Source organism: Podarcis pityusensis, assembly GCF_964106645.2.
Source record: "Podarcis pityusensis genome assembly, chromosome: 12".
Taxonomy (NCBI): Eukaryota; Metazoa; Chordata; class Lepidosauria; order Squamata; family Lacertidae; genus Podarcis; species Podarcis pityusensis.
Window position 1 is genome coordinate 20,610,038 of NC_138037.1, and position 25,302 is coordinate 20,635,339.

The 25,302-nt window shown below is 38.5% G+C and overlaps 1 protein-coding gene across 3 annotated transcripts in view; it reads left to right on the forward strand.

Moving 5' to 3' along the window:
* MPP7 (MAGUK p55 scaffold protein 7) overlaps window positions 1-25,302 on the forward strand; it is a 76,377-nt gene that overhangs the window by 41,197 nt on the left and 9,878 nt on the right. For 2 of the 3 annotated variants that reach the window (XM_080975304.1, XM_080975303.1), the window contains exons 6-13: window positions 4,519-4,650; window positions 6,374-6,455; window positions 7,049-7,134; window positions 7,629-7,703; window positions 7,893-8,089; window positions 8,595-8,659; window positions 14,534-14,563; window positions 21,362-21,532. In XM_080975304.1, coding sequence (XP_080831430.1) covers window positions 4,519-4,650; window positions 6,374-6,455; window positions 7,049-7,134; window positions 7,629-7,703; window positions 7,893-8,089; window positions 8,595-8,659; window positions 14,534-14,563; window positions 21,362-21,532 — 838 coding nt within the window. The remainder of the gene's footprint in view (window positions 1-4,518; window positions 4,651-6,373; window positions 6,456-7,048; window positions 7,135-7,628; window positions 7,704-7,892; window positions 8,090-8,594; window positions 8,660-14,533; window positions 14,564-21,361; window positions 21,533-25,302) is intronic. The other variant, XM_080975305.1, reaches the window with a different exon arrangement.

Genomic DNA, 25,302 nt, shown 5'->3' on the forward strand with positions numbered 1-25,302 from the left:
CTTTCAAAGTCTGCTAAGGATTTTGCTGTATATTTATTGAGTCCATGTGGATATGCAAAACTGCAGGATTTCCTTAAGTGGTTTAAAAAGGGCTCTATCACACATTATGGTTAGTTATTGATATTTGCAAAACACTTGTAGTATATGAGTGCAATTGGATATTTTGGTGGAAAAAAATGAAGTCTGTGTTGCTTCATCAGCAGATAATCATACCTTGCATCTAAGCAGGCCTTTGGGGAGTGCTAAGTCGAAGCAACTTCACATTTTTTGTTGCATGACAAATATGCCAATAAGAAATAACCTGACAAATAAAACTTTTATTATGAGTATTTTGCTTGTTACTATTGTCTTAAAGATGCAGGTAGCAGCAGACTACATAGTTACAGGTAGCCCCCACTTGCTTGTATTTTTGTGTCTAATTCCATTAAGACACATTTTGCACTTCTTCTTGTCCCTTGTTACTCTCTGTTCTGCTTTTTTTTCTGTAGGAGTGCAGAAACAAGGAGTGCTGGCAGACCACTGTGGCACTCTTGGGAGAGAAAGTAACATGGCATAAACAGTTGTACAGATCTAACACTGCCTGAATATGAAGGCAAGACATATGCTGCATATAATACCTTAAGGCAGTCTCTCTTCCATACAGTTTTCTATCGTAATGTACACACACACAAAAACCCCAACAACTGGGGAAACAGCCAAGTTCTTCCATTCAATAAATTTATACTGATTAAAGATATACCTCTGTTAAATTTCAGTGTAAATTGTGCCAAGTTTAATTTTGTTTTAAAGCAAATTCCTTCTCAGTTACCACTCTGAATAGATTTAATGAACATTTTAATAAAGCACCAAAGCTACTTTGCATATCAAATTCCATATATTCCTCGAAGGACTGCGTGCTGATATTACTTGCACCTGCCATTTCTAAGAATGGGGCAGCTTTTACAACCACTGCAGTCACAGAGATAGCTGCTGCAGGCTGTATCCCAGTAGAAGCTGGTTTACACAGAAGCCATTCCATACAATCCTGTGCATGCTTCCATTGAAAGAAAATGCAGTTGTTTTGCATGTATGAGGCAGCCAGAAGCTGATCTGAGTCTCCTCCTTTAAGAATTGTCACAATAGGGTCAGCAGAGACACACAGAGGTGTAGTTGGCAGCTACTGCACAGTGTAGAACTCTTTGTTGCCTGGAGCCAGACAGTAGGTAGAAATAGAGAGGGTGCAGTTCTATTGCCTCTCTAAATGCAATTATTTATCCTGAAATCACTTGCTAGGAGTTGCAGATAAACATATTTCCAAAGGCCCTTTATCCTCTTGCAACTCACCTCCCTGGGAAATTTATCTAAACTAATTGCCTGAATATCTTAAACAGTGTTTGGGGTGGAAGCAAGTTAATTGGGCAAATTGTTGGGAAATGTATTGGGGGGTATTTGTGTGTCCCCTAAGTCAAACCTGGGTAATCAGTATGAACTGGGATTAAAATTCCAAATAAACCATACCTTCACAGAACAACATCTAAGCCAAAGAATCTAGTGGATTTCAAAATACATGCCATCCTTTGCTGGATGAGCTTCATGGTTAATTACAAGTTTTTGCTCCAAGCCAGGAAAATACTATTACACTATTGGCTTGTCTCCCCCTCAGTAGTTTATTTTTGGCTTCAGTGGATTCATAAGAAACTTTGGGTAGATTATTATAAGCATTAATTACAGGCCAAAGCAGAATGTTCCATGACATATTTGTTAATCATACCCTTATTTGAAACAAAGATATTACACTTTCATAGGAAGCAACTAAAATAGAAACATTATTCATGTAAAATACACTTTGGCTGTACTGCTTAATACCAAAGAAGCCTATGGCCCTGATGCAGTAGTTGGCAAGGATAGAAGTGATCACAGTTTAACCTGCTGCAAAACCAATTATTTGTGGTTGCTGAGCTCATACGCAAAGTCTATTGAAATGCTTGTGGATTTCTGGATCTCAATGTTAATGAGGCTGGTGCATACCTGCCTGGAGGTTGTCACGAGTGTCGATAAAGTGGAAGTTGCATTGGTCTTCCCAGGATCAGTGGTCTGCTAGTGGGAGAACTGCTCCTGCCTTTGATTAGCTTTGCACTTCAGCTCCTTAAGTGTTCTACCATTATATATAAAAAGATGTTGCATGAAATGACGTACACTGTTTTGACCTGTCTCAGTTTGGTATATGAATTGCCTTTTGTGGAGTAAAACATAAGCTTCTTATGTCATATTTATTTATACATAAATAACTGGGTACTCATGGCATGTCAGGTTGCTATGAGTTAATTTGAAAATCTGTGCACATAAATCAAGCAACAGATCTGTCTCTTTGAAAACTGTAAAGCCAGAAAACAACAAATCAAATATCTATCTCAGATCACTCAGGAAGGAAAAAGAAAATGACATAATTTTCCTCTTGGATGTTTTATTTTAAGAAATTAACCCTGAACTATGTACAGATCATTTAGATGGAGCAGCAAAAATGATGTTCCCTTTATTGCAACATTTATATCTGTTACAGATTCAGGTGTCCTTTTTATTTTATATAATATCATAATTGCAGATACAATTTGCATACAACCAGAGCAAAACAACTACAAGTAACCAAAATGCTCGTTTTCTCCTCGAAGCAATTTACAAGCCTGCAGAAATTGTCTGACTACAGATCATGGCAGCATATATGTCTGCTTCAGCTGTGAATGGCTCTATAATGTTATTGTTCAGGGTTTTGTTTTGTTTTGTTTTATAAAAAGTAACTTGATAATTAAAGGACAGAGGATTTTATCATTGCTCCATTAGCACAAGGGCCTCTACCTGTTCAACAGGGCTGCTCCCCTTCCCCCTTCAAATCTTCTCTGGAGGATTGGGAGAACCCTCAGAACAGCTTGGGGTGGGGGAGAAGAGAGAAAGAGACCTACTGCACAGACAGAGGTCCTTGTGCTTCGGGGATAATTTCATTGGAAACTACCCAAAGCACCTGATGATTGAAAAACTCATTTTTATTCTTCTGAAAGAATGGAAAACTGAATTAGTAAAATGGTGGCAAGAGGTGCAGTCGGGAGGAATTTTAAACAGATGGCATGAAGTGTGAACTTTAAGAATAGCTAGACAGTCCAAAGTATCTCCTTAGGTTACTAGCCCTGAGCAGGAGGAAGCAGGAGTGTAAGAAGGCAAAAAGTCACTACTTTTGTGTTGACCATCTCTGTATGACTAACAGTTCTGACTGGTGGATGTAAAACGTTCAAAATATTTTCAGGATGGGAAATCGCCTTTTTTTTTGTTACAGGAAGTTACATGCAACAATAAAACTGAAATAGTTAAAGGAGAAAATAGCCTAATATGATTTCAAATAATATATATACAAATATAAATATGCATCTGAGTTACACTAGTGGCATTTTAATACCCCTAATCAGTATTCTTTTGACAGTATCAGGAGCAAGTAATAGCATTGGAGTGGAGTTACTGTGATCATCCCCACTTTGTAAACTTCTGAATTAGAATTAGGAACAGGCATTTTAAATGTTTCAGAGAATTGTAGAGTTTGGAAGGGACAATAAGGGTCTTCTAGTCCAACCCCCTGCAGTGCTGGAATCCTTTGCCCAAAAGTGGGGCTTGAACCTATTACCATGAGATTAAGAGTCTCATGCTCTACCAACTGCATTATTTTTCTTTACAGAACTATGCATTGTGAAATGATAAATGATCAGTGCTTTAATCTGAAAAATATTGTACCACATCTAGACATGGCAAGGTTTCTCAGTACTCATCTCCAGCTAGATCATGTCTAAGAATTTAGTTGAACATCAATATTTATATTTAGGTAGTATAGGAATTTGAATCATACCTCCTTTAAAGTTCTAAATATGGAACATGTTTATATTAATGAATCATACACATAGAATTGTAGCTAAAACAAAATAACTTTTCCAGAGCTGCCTGTGTGAATATGATCTTACTTTTAGATTGTGAAACTGGAAATGTAGAAGATTTTCCAATAGCATCCTCTGATGTAAAGACAAGTTGTAAGGTACACACAGTCTTTGTTCATGGAAAGAAAATGAAAAGATTAAAGACTTCAGCTTGCATGGGATAACTTCCTCTTTATTCATGCCTAAGGAATTTACAATTGTATTATAGTTTTGCCAACTTTAATAAAAGGTGTCCTCCAAATCAAATGAAGGACAAGATGTAACAAATATTCTTTTGCTCTCTCCCTGCTATGTTCAAACAGTTTCAGGGTGTGTTTCCACTTTCTTTTCAAATTGGTGTAGCTTACTCCAGTAGTAACTTAAGCAGACAAGTACTTCACTACTGTACTGTTCACACCTCCAGTTAAGAGAGAAAGTACTGTCCATAGGTTGAGACAAGAACGTAGCACCAGACAAATGGTCAGATGTGAGCCCTGCAATAGTAATAGCAAAACTGCATAAGTGGTAAACTTCCATTTTATCAAGGTCCAATTGTGAATTGGGGTTTTTTTATATGATTTTTTTTCAGGCTTTGCTTTCTGTGCATGATACTGTTGCCCAAAAGAACTACGACCCAGTGCTACCTCCCATGCCTGATGATATTGATGATGATGAAGACTCTGTGAAAATAATCAGGCTAGTGAAAAATAGAGAACCGCTGGTAAGTTGTTTTTTTTAAAAAACCCAATAACAATAAAATCATACCTGACACTCAAAAATATGAGCCGGTGTCATTGCACAGTTGTGCACAAATTATACACTAATAAGGGGGACTTTGAAATAACATTTCTGCATGTTGGAGGAAAGGCTATGAGTGTCTCTTGGAATGGGGTAGGAAATGTAGGAAATTGATGAGGTGCTAATAAATATGAGTGGTGCACAAAATTTGTGCTCCATTATGACCAGCAACCTTTTCATTGACACTGAGCTGAACAGACATATTGGTAAGGCAGCTACGGCATTGGCTTGCCTCTCCAGAAGGGTGTGGGAAAATGTAATGCAATGGCTAATACCAAGATTAAGATTGACCATGCTTACATATTAAGCATGCTGCTTTATCGAAGTGAGTTGTGGTCAACTTATACCCTTCCAGGAGCGATGCCTCAACACTTTCCAAATACGCTGCATCAGGATGATTTTGGACATCACATGGCAGGACAGAATCTCAAACAAAGATGTACTCTTCCAGGCCCCAATTCCCATTATGTTCACACTTCTGTCTCAGTGATATCAACCCTGGCTTGGTCATGACCACAGAATGGAAGATGGCAGGCTCCCAAGGATGTGCTTTATGGGGAGCTGGCTTCAGGCACCAGGTCCATTGGCAGATCAGCTCTGCCATATAAAGATGTCTGCAAATGTGACATGAAGGCGGGCAATTTTGTGTGGGAATCCCTTGCAGACAACTGCAGTGCCTGGAGTCAGGCAGTCAGGTTGTGTATGCACAGCAGTGACCAGAGGAACAATGACCACCAGGCAGTAGAAATTATTGCGGTTCAGAGATATATTACAGCAGCTAGGGGAAAGCACTTCAGCAAGGCTGGTTAGATATATGGTCTGGGGAGAGAGGTGTGACCTGGTAAGAGTTCAGAAGGATATATAGGGAGGCCTGGAGGGCTGCATTTGGTCTCTGAGCCTGATATTCCCCACCCCTGGCTTACTGGCTCTCTGGGCTGATAGGAGATCTGATTAGATTTAGATTACAAAGTTCAGTTTCCATTTCAACCCATCTCTGTTGCCACAAATCACTGCAGAGAAAGCTTGGTGGTGGTAATTTGTAGTGTGAATGAAAGTAGTAACTCATTCCTGCAGGCTTCCACACCAGCCATCTCCTACATATGTCTTTGTTCATGCTGCTGCACTTGTCTTGTACCTGTTTTATAATTGTAAAAACAGTTACCGTAATGTAAGAAATATTCCACTTTTTAAAAACACTGAATCCTTCACCATGTGTTTTCCAAAACTGTACTGAAATGTAGAATGGTTTTCAGGTCACTTAATTTTGCTTGGTGAAACTATCCAAGATTCCCCAAGACTCCTTAGTCCAAATAGTAATTACTGTGTTCTAAAGTGGGATGCTCTTTTAAGCACAGATAATGTGGGAGATGTGGAAAACTCCTCTGAATGTAGTCTTTTAAAACAAAAACAAAATCTGGCCTCTTCCACTCTTCTATATGTAGTGTTACTGTTTTGATTGTTCAGTACTCGAACACCTCACAAATACTTTAACACCCAGGGAATAGAGGGGTCCTGATAACTTCATTTGTAAAGACAGGAATCTCAAATATAGTTACCTTCCTCGAGTTACTGAAAGGTTGCTGGTAGAAAACTGTTCAGTGTAGCCCAGCATTAAATCATAATAATGTTTCAATTTATTTTTAAAGGGAGCTACTATTAAAAGGGATGAACAGACTGGAGCTGTTGTTGTGGCTCGAATAATGCGTGGAGGTGCTGCAGATAGAAGTGGTAAGAATGTTTAAAAGTGTGATTGCTGGGATGTGATGGCCAGCCTAGTGCTTCAAATGAATTCTAAATTGCTTGGTAAAAGTAGGTAATTGCATCCAGAAACCTTTTTGTGGTTTCTGCCATGTATATTATTTTAGATTATTGTGATAGGATCTCTGATAGGATTTTGGTATTATGGATGCAATTTAGCAGTTTGAAAATTATCTCATTAGTGAAATACATTTAGAAACTCAGCAAGAAGGAAGGTATCAAATCAGCCTCTCTGTATCGCAGTTTCACAGTTGAGCACTTCTGTGCACTAAGCATTTATATTCTCTCCTGTAACAAAGATTCTCTGGGCAGAAAGATTAAAAACAATCACATTACAATAAAACTATAGTAATATTAAAATAAACAACTACAAACACAATTCTCTTTTGCCTTCCCAAAGAGAGAGAGACAGAAAGACTTTGCTATAAAATTGCATTTGGGTAGAAGAGAAGTAGAAATCTGTTGTGCTTTGCGGAGTAGGAATTACCATGACTTGAAACAACGTTAGATATGCACAATTGTATTGAACTTTAAAATGGTTATTCAATAAATATGCTCCACAGGTCTCATTCATGTTGGCGATGAACTTAAGGAAGTTAATGGAATTCCTGTAGATGATAAAAAACCAGAAGAAATTATACAAATTCTGGTAGGTTACAAATGGAATAATTTAAGGCAGTTGATGATGAGCTGAATGGGTTGCGTTACAACCCCTGGCACATGATGGAGGCAGGAGCAAATAACTCTGGGAGGCAGGCACAGTCCTCGTTTTTTTCCTCCTGCCTGACTTGGCCTTTCTTCTTGCATTGGTTATTTTTATATCCTTTATTTCTTGGTTCATTAACTCTTTGATAGAACAAGAGAGGCTATTTCTTTATTTTATGGTTTTGTTTTTTAAAATCCATAACAATTTATACACCACTTGATTGTAAACACTCTTAACAAACTTGCATAAATTATCAGAACATATCTGTTTTTTAGGACAGAAGAGAATATCGTAGCACAGCGTATTATAAAGAGGTACTAAGATGTTAATCACATCAAGTTAACTAGCACTACAAGTTACATTAGCTCTACCTTCCTTATTGTTTTTCTTTAACTTGTACTGAATGCTTTAATAATTTGTTTTTCACATCCTTTTAGTCCCAGTCGCAAGGAGCCATTACATTTAAAATTATACCCGGTATCAAAGAAGAAACTGCATCTAAAGAAGGAAAGGTAAGAGGTCCTTTACTCAGAAAAAGGGACTTACTGAGATTGCTGGCTGAAATATATTTTGTACCCATATGTAAATGTGTTTTACAATTGTATTTTTACACATGTTGTTTGTATGCCAATAAGCAATAAAAACGGAGACTGGGGGTTGTAATAAGACATTTAATTACAAATAAGGCCACCTTCTTCCAGATCTTCATGAAAGCTCTGTTTGACTATGATCCCAGTGAGGATAAAGCAATTCCCTGTAAAGAAGCTGGACTTCCTTTCAGAAAAGGTGATATTCTTCAGATCATGAGCCAGGATGATGCAACTTGGTGGCAAGCCAAGCTTGAAGGTAATGCCAATCCCAGGGCAGGCTTAATTCCTTCAAAGCATTTCCAAGAAAGGTGAGCAGTTTCTGATTTCTCTGATACTTAAAATGTGATCAGTATATCTTTGATATAATTGTTATGCCTGCACTTATGGATTATAAGGTCAATAAACTTTCAAGTTTTGTCCTATGATAAAATGTCTGAACTTTGTAAGTTGTTGCCCAAGTAGTTTGGTTTTCTTTAGTTGTCTATTCACATTAATAATGACAAAACCGTATAGAATATTTGTGATCCACCTTGGAAAGGAAAAACATATGGAAAATAGTACTTTGGTATCTGTATCTTTATTGATGTACTATGCATGAATAACAACTGCAGCTGTGTTTGGAGAACATAAAAAACCCTTCTAGGATTTAATTTCATAGACTTGTGAGTAGACTGTATTGTTTAGGAATATGTCTTCTAAAAATCAGGATACTTTGGAAAAGACTGATATGGAGTGTTAATCTCAAAATAGCTATGAAAATTATAAAGAGTTTTGCTTCTCTTCCCTTCCCCCTTCCCCCAAATCATTTTATAGGAGGCTTGCACTAAGAAGATCAGATGTACAGGTTCAGCCCTTGAAAGTTTCCAATAGAAAATCATGTAAGTCTGTTTAAAAATCATACTCCTTTGTTCACACAAATATGGCTTGTATCAGCTCTTTTTAAGATATGGCGCTGGTATCTTCAGATATATCAGCAGGCCAAAACCTGTGATGCTGTAGGAATGGGATTTTCGTTAAAGAAAATGGCTTACCCCCGCTTCCGTCATCAATACTTAGGCAAAACCTATTCCCTACAGTGAATAAAATAATAAATATGCCAATCTCTAATTATTGGAAGGGCATTCTTAATGACTCACTGGGTATTTAAATACTACACAAAGGGGACACATGTGAAGTCAGTGCTTTTTTCAGGCTCAACCATCTACTTTTGAAGCATAGTCCAACAATATCTGGAGGTTGTGTGAAGCTGCTTTGGAGTATGTTTTTAGAACATATCAATAAATATCAGGCTGATATATGATCTATTACCACTCATATGCTTATCAAATTTTCTGTCTGCTTTTCTTATTAGAACTGAATTGGACTTATAAGAAGTGGCATATATAAGGCATATGTTTTAAAATGTAGCAAGAAGATTCTAGCAAGTACTTTTTCTGTGTGCCTAATTAGAATTATATCAAAAGCAAATGATGTGAAAGCACAGTATCTCTCATCATGGACTAAAAATAGCATGTTTGAAGGTTTCAGAGTTCTAGTTTTTTAAAAAACACAGTAGTTCATTCTTCTATAGAACAAAGACAGTAACATTACTCTAAACCAAATCATTTTATTGGTGTACTTGAAGTTGGACAGCAAGATGATGAGCCACTTTCTGTGAGGTTTTGGAAAATTAATATAAAGTGGTTGCATGGAATTATGTGTGTGTGTTGCGGGTCAGGAGCATGGAGAAGCAGTCATTTATATTTGTGAACTAGCTCTATTTCTGACATAGGATAGCACTGGACTACATTTGCATGAAATTGGTGACATTTGTTATATGGTGTAACTTATGCACATGTCCTTAAACTTGTCATTCATTTGATGTAATATGTCTTCAAAAGAGAGCATGAACCATCAGTAATTAAAATCAGTTAGACTAATACTGGCCAAAACACCTTTTATCCAACAGAACCATGATTTTTACCATGGTAGTTTGCTTTTATATTTAAGCTGTATCACATGTGTTCTCATTCATATGACTAATAATAATTTAATATTGTTAATCCATAATTAGCATTGTGTAATGGACGGGGTGGTTAATCTCTGAAAGACCTGGTTAAGTGTATAACCAAAATAAAATAGTAATTTTGATATTAAATATAAACTGAATTATGTACTTTTTAAAATTTTCACTAAGTGTGAGAGAAGAAATATTTAATCACTGTCAAATATATTTATATAGTTCAATATCAATATCATGTGATTTAGTATGGTGTGCATTCAAGCAAGATGCAACCTATTTTATAATTTTGAGAATTAATTGTGCACAATTCAAATTTTTATGTGGCGCCCAAACACTGAAAGTAAAACTCATTTTGTCAAATTCTGCACTGTAACTCCATATAACACTATCTGTTTTGTCAGCAAGCCAAACACATCTTCACTCTTCTTTCAAACCTAGTATTCTTCCTGACATTTAGTGAGGAGTCTTCCTCTAATATTCTCTACTATTGCAAGGACAGCAGACTTTGACCTCACTTTTTATGACTATTTGCAGTCCTAAATTATATAAAGTCAGTGTCATCTTGTCTTGGGTCACTTGCTGCTGTGTTGACGGCATTAACACAGGCTTCATCTTTGCAGTTTGCTGTCTCATCAAACCGAAGAGTACATTTGATGAATTTCAGTATTTTTGCCTAAAAGTTATCCACTTAAAAAAATACATTAGCATTTTTTGTTTTTATACTTTCTCACGCAAATCTTTTTACGTACAAATTTTGTTAAATATTTTCGGTATAGCTTGGAAATTCAATTTTATACCTTAAGATTTTCATACGTTCACGAAAATCTTAGTGATCCTGCTTATGATAGTTTGTCAATTGATGCTCATTTATAAAATGGAGCTGCTATGCATTGTGATGCAGGCAAGTGACTGAACTGAATGACTCCTGCTTTCCCCCCAATATACTGGATAGAGTTATGCATCTGTTGTGCATAGCAAATGGCAAACATTTAGAACCTTGTTGCAAAGCAGTTGCATGTTCAACTAATAATGAAACAGATCCTTGAGATCAATCATCAGTTGTGTTCCAATTTACTTTCAAGTAATTTGTGTTACTTCTTCAGCCCAGTTCTTTTGTCAGTTTCCTTTCTGTGCATCTTACAACCATATTTCTTTTGCGTGCTTAATTTTTTCTTTATCCTTTCTAACCAAACTTGCCTTTTCATCTTAGAAAAATATATAAGAAAGTGGAACCACAATTATTATTATTTGTAGTGTGGCATGCTCCTGTTCAGTACACACATGTACACAGCCTTTTTTCCTCCACCCCCAGTCAGCCAAGATTTTGTTTCAGTCACATTGTAGTAATTTTGTATTGTATATTGTTTTAAAATCTACTGTTTATTTTATTTTAATCGTGTCAAGTTGCTTTGAGATTTTCAATAGAAAGTGACTGAATAATCATTAACATAATATTGCTCATTGAGCATGCGCCATCTTCATTGTGCTGTTTTGGAGTTTCTTGGCTATTTCCTCCCATAATGCCCCCCCCCCCCGAAATCTCCATTTTGTGCTGTTTTAGCTGTATAAGGGCTTGATATCTAAGAACTGAGATGGCTAACAATATTTATAATTCATGCCAAATATAAGTAGGCAACGTTATGGAACTGAAATGTTAGATACTTTGGTTCACGTCAAAGTAGCAGGTACCCGCATCGGTGACTAATAATAATGCAACTTCATGGATTGCGCTCCATGCAGGAAGCTTTCCTCTTGATGTAGCCTCCAAAGGGCTCCAAGCATGCCAATGGAAATCTTGTCTCTCCTTGTGAATGCAAGGGGCTTTCATGGTAATGATCTGGCCAAGTTTTGTGTTAACAGATCTCACACACTGCTCACTTCATAAATGCAACACCCTTAATAGTTCAGGTGGGAAAATTTATCCTCATAGAAAAAATAAATTCTGAAGGAGGCTTTTCTTCCCCAGTAAGTATTTGTCCTCTTCTTCATTTCTTTCTCAGCTAAGCAACTAAGCTCTTCCTGGGTTCAAAGAAGGCGGGCTATGACAAATTTAACAGGGGCCTATAATTTAATTCTTTCTTAACAGCGCAATCCAAAGTGTTTGGATTTGGCAGATCTTGGGCTTTCTTGGCTGAGAAGATAATGGTATTGCTCTATATGAACTATTCTTAATCCTTTGCCTCTTAAGAATGCATTCAAGTAGGTGTCCTGTCCTTTGTGATTGTGACTTCCTTGTATTGTAAAGGGACAAGAATCTGAACAACTACATGCATGTACCCTTTAAAACTGATATGCATGTGTGTTGTGCTCCGATATCTGTACCATAGTATGAAATTTCATCAGAAGCTACCTGTGTAAGGTAATGATGCTTGATCAAGGAGCAATAAAAGTGGTACTAGCAGAAGTTGTGTCTTTGGTGGGAGGGGAGACTTTGATGGGCAAGCAGGCAGAGAAATGAGCCCAAATAAAGTTTGTTCTAGTTCATTGTAAGTTGGCTCTGGGATGTGTCTAATAAACTAGGGCAGGGGTGGGGAGCCTGTCGCCCCCATATGTTACTGAACTACAGCTCCCATCCTTCATGGCCATTAGCCATACTGGCTAGGGCTGATGGGAATCAGAGTCCAGCAACATCTGGAGAACCCTACTTCTGGGCTCAGACAGAGCTTTCCAAACTGTGTGCCACAACACAACACCTACAGCTGCAATGTGTAGGTGTGTCACACAAACACTCCCTGTGCTCTTATAAGGAGTTAGTTTAACCTCTGGTTTGCTAGTAAAGCTGAATTACTGTGTCACAAAATGATGCATGTCTAAAAAGTGTGTCACCAGTATGAAAAGTTTGGAAAGCTCTGGGCTAGAGGAAGTCTCTGGATGAAAGCAACAACCTGTAGACAACTTAACTTCAACTTAAGAGTGTAACCATTTCAAAATTACAATTGAAAACCCAGTGACTCTTACTTATGATGCTAAGCAGAACATGACTAGTTAATGTATTGTTTTTTCATCCCAGAGCTGGTTCAAACCTTTCTGTATCTTAAACAGTGTTAGGGGAACATAGCCTTTGCATACACACCAAAAAAACTTTACACATTTTGAAAGTGAGGTTCTGTCATTTCCCACTCCCATAAAAGAAATTGGGGTACAGGCTTTTGCAGCAAAACGTTGAACGTGCAGTGCATCATACTTCTCCAAAATATGCTCTTAACCTGTTCTTTATATTACACAGCTCTGTTTTTCCCATTTTATTATGTGCTGAATATAATGTAAATCATGTCTGCTTGTCTTTTGGCTGTTCTAAGCTGAGGAAACAGTTGAGTGTGGTAGGTGTTTTACCCCCCCCCCCTTTATTCTTCCATTATGTCTTCAGTCCATGTAATCACTTTGCATCCTATTTTTCCCCCTTTTGCGCTTCTCAGAGGAAATTGAAGGTACATGTACAAGCTTCCCTGCTGGGCTGCAAGTGATGGCTTAAAAACTAAGTATTCTAGGTCATCACTGACTTAGAGGCAATTAGAAAATAATCCATATAGATAGCAGTATATGTAGTCATAACAGCCAGTTGCTTAGTTGTTGCTGGAATTGTTGTTTCAATCCTGAGAATCGTGGTAGTAGAAGACTGTGAACATGTTGCTTTCTGCACGTAGTTCCTACAGCACAGTACTGGCATGTGTGCATGAAGATTCCTGTGGGGTAAGGCACAGGGATCCACATGTGTTATCCCATTGTCAGATGTGGTTTCTTCCTTTGTATTTTTCCTTCTCCTCACATAGCAGGAATTTTGGGGGCCCAACGCAACAGATCTGCCTGTTTCTGCACATGGGTCAAGTATGCAGAACAGGAGTGAATGTGTGCTAAAACCTCTGAATGTTAGCAAAGTAACATAACTGAACAAAGCAGATATGTTAACACAAGGCATTTCCATGGAGCTAAAGATGATGTCAGTCCTATTGCATGGCTCTAATAGATTATCTTTCTTAAATTCAAACTTTGACACTGAATAAAGTGGATCTTTTCCAGTCATTAGGGGTGCAATTTTGGAACACAGCTTGACAGATGCTTTACTGCTGTGGTGTCAATCTTTGGGGGACTTTTCACTTGCAGCATACATTTAAACAGTTGTACCTCATTGATTTCTTTAGATAGGTTATCTATCTATCTATCTATCCATCTGTCTGTATATACCCAAAAGCTGTAAAGTGTTTTGTTAGACATTTGGTATATTAAAATAGGCACCAATACTATTTTATACCTAAGAAGTTATATTCATTAAAAATACCCTTTCTGTCTGATCCATTGAGCCAAATACAAAAACTCCTGATATTCTTTGTAGATTTCTTTACCTTTGTGTTTCAGCTGTTGTATTTTTTATCCTACATTAAAATATAAAGTAGAACACCTTTTAAAATCACTTTTTTATTTTCTGTCATGAATAAGGCAATAAAACAGTGAAAAGTTAAATATGCATGTTGCTGTACTCCAAAATCTCTTGCTCAACTTCAGAACAACACAGTGATTTATTTTTAAGCAGTGGCATATTGAAGGCTTTTTATGCTGTGCTTTCTGCAGTTGTCATTTTTAAGTAACTCTTCTTTTGCATTCATGGCTGGGCATCTAACTATTCTGCTTTATTTCTTGGCTTTTGTTCTGTACGCTTTTACACTTCATCCAGAGGAAGCTGAATGTGCTGGTCACAACAGTGGAGCCCACATAGGTGAGCAGTTGCTTACAAAAGACTCTCTTTCTTTCTCAGCTTTTTCCTGGATGGCTACAGAGTTTGCAGGTAATGGGCATCACTGCATGCTATGAATCTGCTAGATTAAAAAATGGCTCACTGGATTTGACACAAAGGATCTGCATCCTAACCGCAACATATGTTACTAACATTGAAATATAGAATGCATTGAAATGCTACCTTGAATATAAGGAAATAATTTACTTGGGTAGAATTTGCAAGGAAATTTAAATACTTGTCCTAGACAAAATGTTAGGCTGGCTATATTCCATCTGACTACATTATTTTTCTATCACAGTGTTCTTCAATCTTGGGTCCCAGATGATATTGAACTACAACTCCCATCAAGCCTTATTAAATAAGCTGGTAGGAATGGTGAAAGTTGTAATCTCATGACTTAGTGTAGGGATAGCCATTGTAGTACCTGACACTTGTTGTGGGCTACAGTTTTCATCATCCCTGACCATTGGCCACTCTGACTTGAGTTGGTGGCTCCATAACATCTAGAGCAGCATTTCCCAACCTTGGGCCTCCAGCTGTTTTTGGACTACAACTCCCATAATCCTCAGCTAGCAAGACCAGTGGTCAGGGATGATGGGCATTGTAGTTCGAAAACAGCTGGAGGCCCAAGGTTGGGAAACACTGATCTAGAGGGTACCATGTTGGCTACTGCTGACTTGCAGGGAATTAATTTAGTACTGTTGGATGGCTGGGATTACTTTCCTGTCAATGAGCCAAGTAATGATACCACGGACTGGCTCATCTTTGCTCACCTATTCTTGAAGTGGTTTACTGGTAATTCCTTAGAAGATGCTACACAAGAACCATTGTAAGTTGAACATACCATATTAGGTTTTCTTTATTCTTCAAGTAAGGGATGTGGGAAGAGAACACAAATTATTGTTAAGAATTGGCCCATATTGGGGTATAAAATGCGGTAGCATAGGGAAGGAGGTTGAGATCATGGTGTATGCAGGAACTACTCAGGGTAAATCAGCAGCACAAGAGTAGGTGGAAACTAATTGAGGGCATGCTACATAATTTATTAATATATCAATGTCACATGTTTTATTAAAGGGGAAGGTGACACTGCCATGCTTCCAGATAGATTTTAGAAGCTGTGCCCTAAATCTGTATGCCTGATATTTGCATGCCACAGGAGGCCTACCAATCCAAACAGAATAGCTTTCACTGTTAAAGCCCTTCATGATTTGGGACCTCAGTAGCTGAATGATATTTTCTTCCCACTTGCATTTATCTGTGCCTTGAAATAATCATCTGAAGCTCTTCTCTGAGTACCCCTGCAAACTGAGGTGCAGAGAGAATAGTCATGAGGGAAAAGGCTTTCTGCTTGTGGAATGCCAGAGAGGCCCACCTGACACACATTTTAATGCCTTTTTGGTGCCAGGCAAATAACTTTTCTTATTTATTTCCCCAGGCATTTTAAAATAGTTTGTATTTCTAAATTGAAATAATTAATTATTTAATCTTTGCATGCTGCTGTGATTTTAGCATGGTCATTTTAGTTCTGTGAAATTTATTTTGGGAGCTCTCTCTGTCTTACTGATTATTGTTGTGATTTCTAATCTTGTGGTCTCTGTTTTATAGTTGTTTTATTCTCTTTAATGATTTCTTGTTTTGTGTAAATAGTTTTTGATCATTGACATCACTCAAGGAACTGCTGTTGGGAGACTGATAAATAATAGCAGTACCACTGATGGCACTATTCAAATTAGCAACTTTAATGCCAGACCTTGCTAGTTGATCTCTTCTGTTGAAATATATGTTTTCTTTAACTTAGTAGAATTGAGTATGATGGATTATCAACCTTAACTCACACCTTTTGTCATACAGAATAAAACTGCATAACAATAAGTTTCAGATCAAGGAACTAGGTAGTTATCATAAGATTATTCCGAGTAGTTCATGGGATGTGTGGAGGTATGCCAGAATTCATTGGTAATGAGAGGGGGGAGAAAACTCCATCACTACCTTTGCCTTCCTCCTATATACTTCTACCAGCAGGGCTCTATGAGCCTCCATGTAGGTGCTACTTACATACTCTGAGGTATCTGCAGTCACCCTGTTCAGTTTGGTATCACTCTTGGCCCAGTATGTTCACTAATCTCCACCGTTCCAACCAGGATCTGAAGCAGGTTAGCAAGCGTTAGTTTAGAAGGGAACCTTGTGAGTGCCAATGCAGATGCACTCCAAGCTAAGGCTTGGAAGGAAACTTTTGCTGGAAAGTTGGAGAAAGAAGGGGAGACCATTGGGTCACTCCCAGTTTCTTAACTGTGGATACAGGGTGGAAGTGTTATAGCTTCATTCGGTTTTCATGAAATGTTATTTCTGGGATTCATAATGTGAAACCACAGTGGTATCAGACATACAGAATAACAACTATTTAAAAGCCCTAGTCATATGTCAGGAATTGGGTGTACTGTTATAAGGTGGCCTCAGAAATGAACTTCCTACAGACTGGAGTTGTCCAGAAATAATTAACAATGTTTTTACTGTGCTAGTCAATGATATGGTGCTGGTTTAACAGAGAACTTGCTATTTGTCTATAATATATGTCAAACTGTATTAAATTTGTATATACAAAGCATGTATATCATTGTAGATTGTGAGCCTGTGGGCAGGGCTTTACCATTTATGTCTAAATGATACCTACTTTTTGTGAGATGTTTGCTGTTGATACTTGTTGGAAACAATGGCTTGTCTTTTTCTCTATATACATTGAAGACAAAGGGTTGTCTTCAATGTATATAGAGAAAAAAGGGTATACAATTTTGAAAAACAGTGATTGGTATTAAATGGGCAGCAGTGAAGGACAGAAGTTGAACTAATTTTCATGTAGTTTAATGGTTCAAACCATGTAGTTAAACTATTTTGTTGGTAGTAAACTGTTTGCATACTATTAAAAACAATAATTGGTTTCACCCTTTTGGAGAAAACTATTTAAATAGCTATTTATTAACATACTTAAAAACTCTGTAAACTCAATATAAATACCGGTTTTAGTCTCCAAGAAGAATGATGTGAGCCATTACCAGAAGAGGGGGTGCTGCTCTCTTTTGTTTCTACAGCTAGTTGCTAGGAACGTGTTCAGTGGGTAGCATTGCTAAAGTGGTTGATTGCACTTGGAATAGTCTAACACTTTAACCTGACCAGGAAGAAGGGATTAGCATTAGGGGGTGTGAAGTCCTGTTCAGTGTTTGCTAATTTGTTACAATCTAGTTTGACCATGAAATAGGATTGATGCAAAGGGTTCTGCACCCAGGAGCTGGCTTAATTTTCAGTGCCTTTCACTGATGATCTGTGGAACAAAACAGAGGAAAGTTTTTGCTTTCCCTCAAGTATGTACTTCTAGAGGGGAGCCTAAACTCCTTTTGAGCAGCAGCTATTCTTTTGTAGAGTAAGGAGGGCATTCAGATACCCTCCAGGAGTGCCTCTCCCACCAGCAGGAAACAGGGTTAGCTTGCAAAGTTGACTCCTCTATTGGAAGGAGCTACCAGGCTGCCATAAGCACCATGGAACCAGTGAAGGCCTTATTTGGTGCCCCCAGCTTTCATTTTTCAAAAGTACATGTCTCTACTCCTCCTAGGAAAAAAATATAATCAAAGTGTGAAAGGTACCCTTCTAAGCACCAATAATTCTGTGAAATGATTAGCCAGTGAGTGAAGTGGGAGCTGTGATTGATAAGTGAGCTGTTTAGACACCAGGCAGTGGGAAAACTTGGGGCTCCACATAGCTGGTGTCCCCCTTTAGTGCCCTTTTCCTGCATCTGTCTTATATCCTTGTCCTTGGATCCACACAGTTGCTGCTCTGTTTGTTTCACTTTGCTTCCTGCCATCCATATAGAGCAGCTGCTTTAGAAACTCTTTGAAAATGTGGGAGATGAAATCTGGGGGTCCTTCCCATTGCTGCTTTGTTTGTTTTGCTGTCTATTGGAATGTAGAGTGGGTGGCTGCTTGATAATAATAATAATAATAATAATAATAATAATAATAATAATTTATTATTTATACCCCGCCCATCTGGCTGGGCCTCCCCAGCCACTCTGGGCGGCTTCCATAGAAACCAAAAATACAGTAAAATATCACACGTTAAAAACTTCCCTGAACAGGGCTGCCTTAAGATGTCTTCTGAATGTCAGGTAGTTGTTTATCGCTTTGACATCTGCTGGAAGGGCGTTCCACAGGGCGGGCGCCACTACCGAGAAGGCCCTCTGCCTGGTTCCCTGTAGCTTTGCTTCTCGCAATGAGGGAACCGCCAGAAGGCCCTCGGCGCTGGACCTCAGCGTCCGGGCATAACGATGGGGGTGGAGACGCTCCTTCAGGTATACTGGACTGAGGCCGTTTAGGGCTTTAAAGGTCAGCACCAACACTTTGAATTGTGCTCGGAAACGTACTGGGAGCCAATGTAGGTCTTTCAAAATTGTTATATGGTCTCGGCGGCCGCCCCCAGTCACCAGTCTAGCTGCCGCATTCTGGATTAGTTGTAGTTTCCAAGTCACCTTCAAAGGTAGCCCCACGTAGAGTGCATTGCAGTAGTCCAAGCAGGAGATAACCAGAGCATGCACCACTCTGGCGAGACAGTCCACAGGCAGATAGGGTCTCAGCCTACGTACCAGATGGAGCTGGTAAACAGCTGCCCTGGACACAGATTTGACCTATGCCTCCATGGACAGCTGTGAGTCCAAAATGACTCCCAGGCTGTGCCTCCATGGACAGCTGTGAGTCCAAAATGACTCCCAGGCTGCGCACCTGGTCCTTCAGGGGCACAGTTACCCCATTCAGGACCAGGGAATCCTCCACACCTGCCTGCCTCCTGTCCCCCAAAAACAGTACTTCTGTCTTGTCAGGATTCAACCTCAATCTGTTAGCCGCCATCCATCCTCCAACCGCCTCCAGACACTCACACAGGACCTTCACCGCCTTCACTGGTTCTGATTTAAAAGAGAGGTAGAGCTGGGTATCATCCGCATACTAATGAACACCTCAGTAGATATCAACCTCAGTTGATAGATGCCTCAGTAGAATACTGGGGGGTGGGGGAAGGTTATGACAACCATTTGTTGTTTAGGGTGCATACCCTACAATGGGGATTATTCCAAAGTTGTTTGGGTGAAGGCAGTGCAGAGGCTTCATATTGATGGTGATAATAATTACTGTCATCTCTTCATACATCCCTTATTTCAACATCTACTCTGATGAGTTTTTTAAATGACTTTCCCTTGCATTTTCCTTGCATTTCTATTTGTTGTTGTTTATTAAATTTGTATACCACCCTTCATCTGACAATCACAGCTTTAAATTTTTGCCTATTCAGGTTTACGGCTGGCTGTAGTGATTCAGAATTATTCCTGCATTCAGTTATCTTTTAATTTCTAGCTCTGATCTACAGCAGCACGTCAGAAGTATTGTATTCTCTGGCAGATCAGCATGCTGGGATGCAGTTGTGACTGGAGTTCAGGGTGGGAGTGATAGAATTCTTAGATGTTTATCTGTGTAACTCATTCATTTAAGGGACAAGACATTCCTGTGGTTCTATTAAAAGCAGTCGCTATTGATTCTGAGCACTACCATTTTGTCTCACTGCTGCTCCCATGGTGTTTATGAAGGTTCTGGTCATACCAATAGTGCACCAGAGGATGCAAAGTATTGAAATGTAAAGAAGTATCAAGTGGCTTGAATTAAAGGTGATCCTACTGATACGTTGGGCTTTTCTAGGCAACATAAAAGGCAAGCAGATCTTGGTAAGGACAAGCAACAACTCAGTGAAGATCTGTCTCAGCAAGCAAGGAGGCATGAGATCTATTTCCCATCATAAGAAGCCTGTCCTGGATTGCTCAGAGTAGAACATCTGACTCAAGTGACAAACACAACTGTAGACTGGCTGAGCTATGTCGTTTAATATATTGACTGTTTCTCCCCTTAACTATATTTTATCTTGTGCCCCATTTAATGATGTATGTGTTATCAGAACAAAGCATATTGGTGTTGCAATGATTAAAATGGATTTTTAATGTAATTCAAGACTGTGAAGCTACTAATAGGCATAGCTGTCAACGTTTCCCTTTTTTAAAAGGGAAATTCCCTTATTCCGAGTAGGATTCCTTGCAAGAAAAGGGAAAAGTTGACAGCTATAACTAATAGGTTTTTAGAAACATTCATCGCTGTTGTTGACTTTCTTTGAACCAGTGTGGATGTCAAATATATGATCTCAGGTGGGAACATATTTAGATAAAAAATGAGTGTCTTCTGTTGATTCTGCAAGCACTTATTAAAATGATCAGTATCTGGGAGTTGGGGTAATTATCAGTATTTTGGGGGTAGGGATATCAGCAAATTTTGCAAGTCTGTATTACAAATGTGACATTTCCCCATATTTCTGTTCTCAGTGCTTAACAGAGATCTAGCCTGCTATACCAATATGATGTTGTTTTTTAAAAAATACATCATTCCTAATTTTCACCAGCAACCCGTACACTTTGAAATTGGCACCTTTTGAATAAAAATAATTTGGTAATGCGATTAGGCCACAATCCTATCTAAAAACATAGGGGAACTTCAAAAGTAAACACAAAACAATGGAGATTAAAAAGACGTCAAATTTCACCCCATATGGCTCCCATATGCCCTTGCATGAGCCTAATCAAATATATATGGAAAACAATTTGGACTTTGAATTTGTTCCTTCAAGATATAAGGAAGAAAAATTACTAAGTAACAAAAGTAACAAATGCCCATATGAAGGAGCGTTTGTTGCAGATGGGCTACTGGCTAGGCTGATGACAGTAACCCCTGCTTCTGCTTCTTTTTTTAAATCTCGTAACTACAGCTGGTTTCAGGAGGAGTTTTCGTCTCAGCAGAAAAGATAGAAAAACAAACAAGACTATGTATGAATGCAAGAAGAGTGATCAGTACGATACAGCAGATGTCCCAACTTACGAAGAAGTAGCAAAGTATAGACGACAGCCCAATGAGAAATACAGACTTGTTGTCTTGGTTGGTAAGTTTTAATTATTTGAATTAGGAACCTAGGTTGTTTAAATAAAGACTAAACTGTTTTGTGTTTCATGTTATCTTTTTGGACTTTAAAAATCATATGCCAAAGCAACCTGAAATGTTCAAAAGTCTCAAGACGCTCATGTGGAAGCAGATGTTTCCTGAGGTCCATATATTCTAGTATATTTATAAGGAACCACAAGGGCAGGCAGGTACTGTACAAAGATAAAAATGTACATTAGTTGCTCTTTTGCCTCTGGCCTCATCCACCGCTGGCATGTAACCCTCAGAAAGCTGATAGCTGAAAGATTCAGAGGTGCCCCGGCACAATAGCAGCTAGAGCATGTGTCTATATGCATATCTGAGAACTGTAAACATCCAGCATGAAAGTCTCATGGACTTTTTTCAAGTCCACCTAGCCATATTGGCCAGATTGCATGAATATTCATCATATTTATCCTGGGCCTGAAAGCAAGAAGGATATGAGAAGGCTCTCCTCAGTATGTGAGGCCCAGAAACAGAGAGAGTGAATTTCTGTCTTTACAGCTTCCATCATTCTTTTTCCTGGCCTGACAGCCTGTGCATTCACCTGCTGAAAAGATGATTTTCATCCCTTTTCAGTCACATACGTTGTTTTCCCACATGGAAAAGGAGTAGCTGGAGATCTACCCATGTTTAGCTTACAGCCTTTCTGTAAAGTTTCTCTCCCTATCATGCAGATGTAATGTGTTTCAGTTCTTAGTTAAGGATTGTGAGCTCCTCTTTGCCGAGCACTTAAAACTTGATTCAGAATCTTGCCCGGTTGGGTGAATTACACTGCAGAGGGGGAGGCGTTCTAAGCTTTATTCGGCTTTATTTTACCTGTCTCAAAAAGACAACCTAAGATGAAGCCTCCCGATTCAGGCCAAGGCTCACCTAGTCTAGCATCTTGTTCTCACAGTGGCCAACCACATACCTATGGGAAGCCCACAAGCAGAACATGAGTGCAATAGCACTCTCCCAAGTTGTAATTCCTGCCAACTGGTATTCAGGTCATAGTCAACAAATAGTCAACTTGTATTCATAGTCAACAAATGCCTTGAGATGGTTCACAAGACATTTATTTAGCTAGCTAGCTAGCTCGCTCCCCTTTTCCTGTGCTCTTAAATCTCATCACACTGTAGGGATAGCTAATCACAAGCAGATCTGCAGTCATGGTGCAAGACTCTTTATTATCATTATTATTAAGTGTTTGACACATAGCCACAGCAGATTTCATCAGTTTTGCTTCCGTTTGCTTTAGAGTGCCATTTTATTTGACTCCAGGGTAAACTTGTCAGAGTTTTATTATTTGCCAGTAGCCAATAAAAAAATACCCACTATTGCATCAATTATGAAGCTAAGGAACATAACTATGAAGCAATCAATATACCAAACACTATTTGCTAATGTGTTACATAAACAAGCTACCCTTTTCTTCCAAACAGATTCCTAGTCTTCCTTAACTGTGTTTTATCAAAAATAAGTGGGGCCAATGTGGACTAGTAGCTGACTATAGTTGCAGGGTAGCCCAATCAGTCTTCTGTTCTGTTCTGTTCTGTTCTGTTCTGTTCTGTTCTTGTGTTGGGTGATTCCTATATTACCTCAGCAGTTAATTCCATCATATGCTCAGGACTGGTCACTTGCAGAAACTTAAGATATGGTCCAGAACATAAAATAGGATGGGGTTATGGTCTGTGAATCTAGTCAGCAATCTCAACACTTGATAACCAATTTAGAGATCTTACAAAAGCCTTTTAGAAATATTTTCCAATATACTCCATTTACAATCCAACAATTGTAAATTGTTCTTGTACTTGTTGCACTACATTTTAGTTTCTTTTGCAGTAGTGTATAGGCCAATGTTTCATTAGCAGAATTTCTTCCATTATAAAAAGTTGCAGACCAGAAGAAATATGACCCTCTATCAGGGACTGTTATGAACTGTAGAACTGCTGTTTTTATATAGCTCATATCCAAGGGAACACTTAAAATCAGTTTTTAATAAACAGCTTTGTCATTCTCTAACGCACAAGTTCAGGCACCTACTACTGTGAGCGAGAGATTGTGGGTTCTACACAGCAAGTAATAACATGCTTGAGTTGATTTTACACCTATATCAACAGAGTTCTGTGAAATGTGTGATAAGTAGACTTTTTATAACAAATCACATATGCCGGCTCTGAGGGATATCTAGAAATTTCGTTTTATTTTGGTGGTACTAAATCAAGTAAAGAAAGTGTGCTTTTACAGTAACAAAAGCAGCTCACAAATTTATTGCAGACTTCAGTAATTTTGATGTTTTTCTCTTGGTATTAGAAGCAGCATAAGTCTGGCCAATATCATAAAAATGTCTTGGGTAAAATGTGGAAAAACTGGCACTGTTAATATAGGTACAGTAGAAATGATCAGATTTAAAAGCTTTGGACATGCTAGTAGCTGCATCCAATACGATGTGTGAAATACAATTTTGATGTTAGTGCCAGGAAATACAAGGACAAATAATTAAATTTTCACATAATTGGTTGTGGCAAAAATGTTCAGCTATAGTAACTGAAAACACAATTTATTATTGGAGTCTATTTAAAAAATAATTGGCTGCCAAGTAGATGTTTCACTTAAACTTACTTTAAATAAATGAATTCTAATTCACAGAATATAAACTCGATGTAGAGTTTAGACTATCACTGGGATGCGATTCTCCTTTCTATCTAATTTCAGCTCCCGCACATTTGCTGCCATCTGCCTTTTTTCTCTCTCTCCTACCTAACAGGCCCAGATGGAGGCTCTAACCAGTTTTGGTTCACCCCAGTAGATAATTTGGATAGTGAATGCTTATTTAGCTGCATTCTGGTCCCTAAAATAAAGTAGCCATTGTTTTTAGGTAAGTGGGCCCTGAGCTATGGGGTGGTATGTTAACCCACTGGAGAAAGCACAAGTCTTGAGCTTGAGACTCTTAATCTCAAGGTTGTGGGTTTGAGCCCCATGTTGGACAAAAGATTCCTGCATTGCAGGGGGTTGGGCTAGGTGACCCTTGTGGTCCCTTCCAACTCTAGAAGTCTGTGATTCTATGATTGATTAACTGTTAGGAGTATTGATAGTCAGAAGGGCATTGGAACTGATCAGCTGACAAAATAAAGCGAATGCTAGCCGGAATGGTGCTTTGTCTAAGAGACAAGCAGAACTCCAAATGCTGCAGGTCTGAATTTAACATTACTGTACATATCCTGACTGACATTTGCTCCAGCACATAATGATGAGCTGTGATCTCCCCTCCTCATTGCAGGGAATCAGGGAATCAGAAAGAGTATGGTGGCAGATTAGGCAGAATATGGATCACCAGCATTGGATTTACAGCAAGAGGGTTTCCCCCAGCTTGCAAACATCTTGCTCTAGTTGCACCTTGGATATAAACCATAAAATGATATCTCCTCAACAAGTATGGAACAAAAGGGGCAAAAGTAATTATTTAAACCTAGTAATGGTGTTTGTGGTAGGCAGCTGGAGATTTTTAATACACAAGTGGGATACACAGGGAAGGCTGAAATTAACCCCTTAACACTCATTTCCTTTCTGGGAAATGTGTCGATTGATACTTCAGTGCAAAGGTTTAATCTTGGCATGTTAGGAAAGATGACCAGTTTGTACAAGAAAAGCATCCATTTGGGTAAAACATTCTGCAGAATGTCAGGAAAAAAGCAGATGAATTTATTTGGGTTATTTTAAATTCTAATATCATAGTCCTGTGGTCCCTGT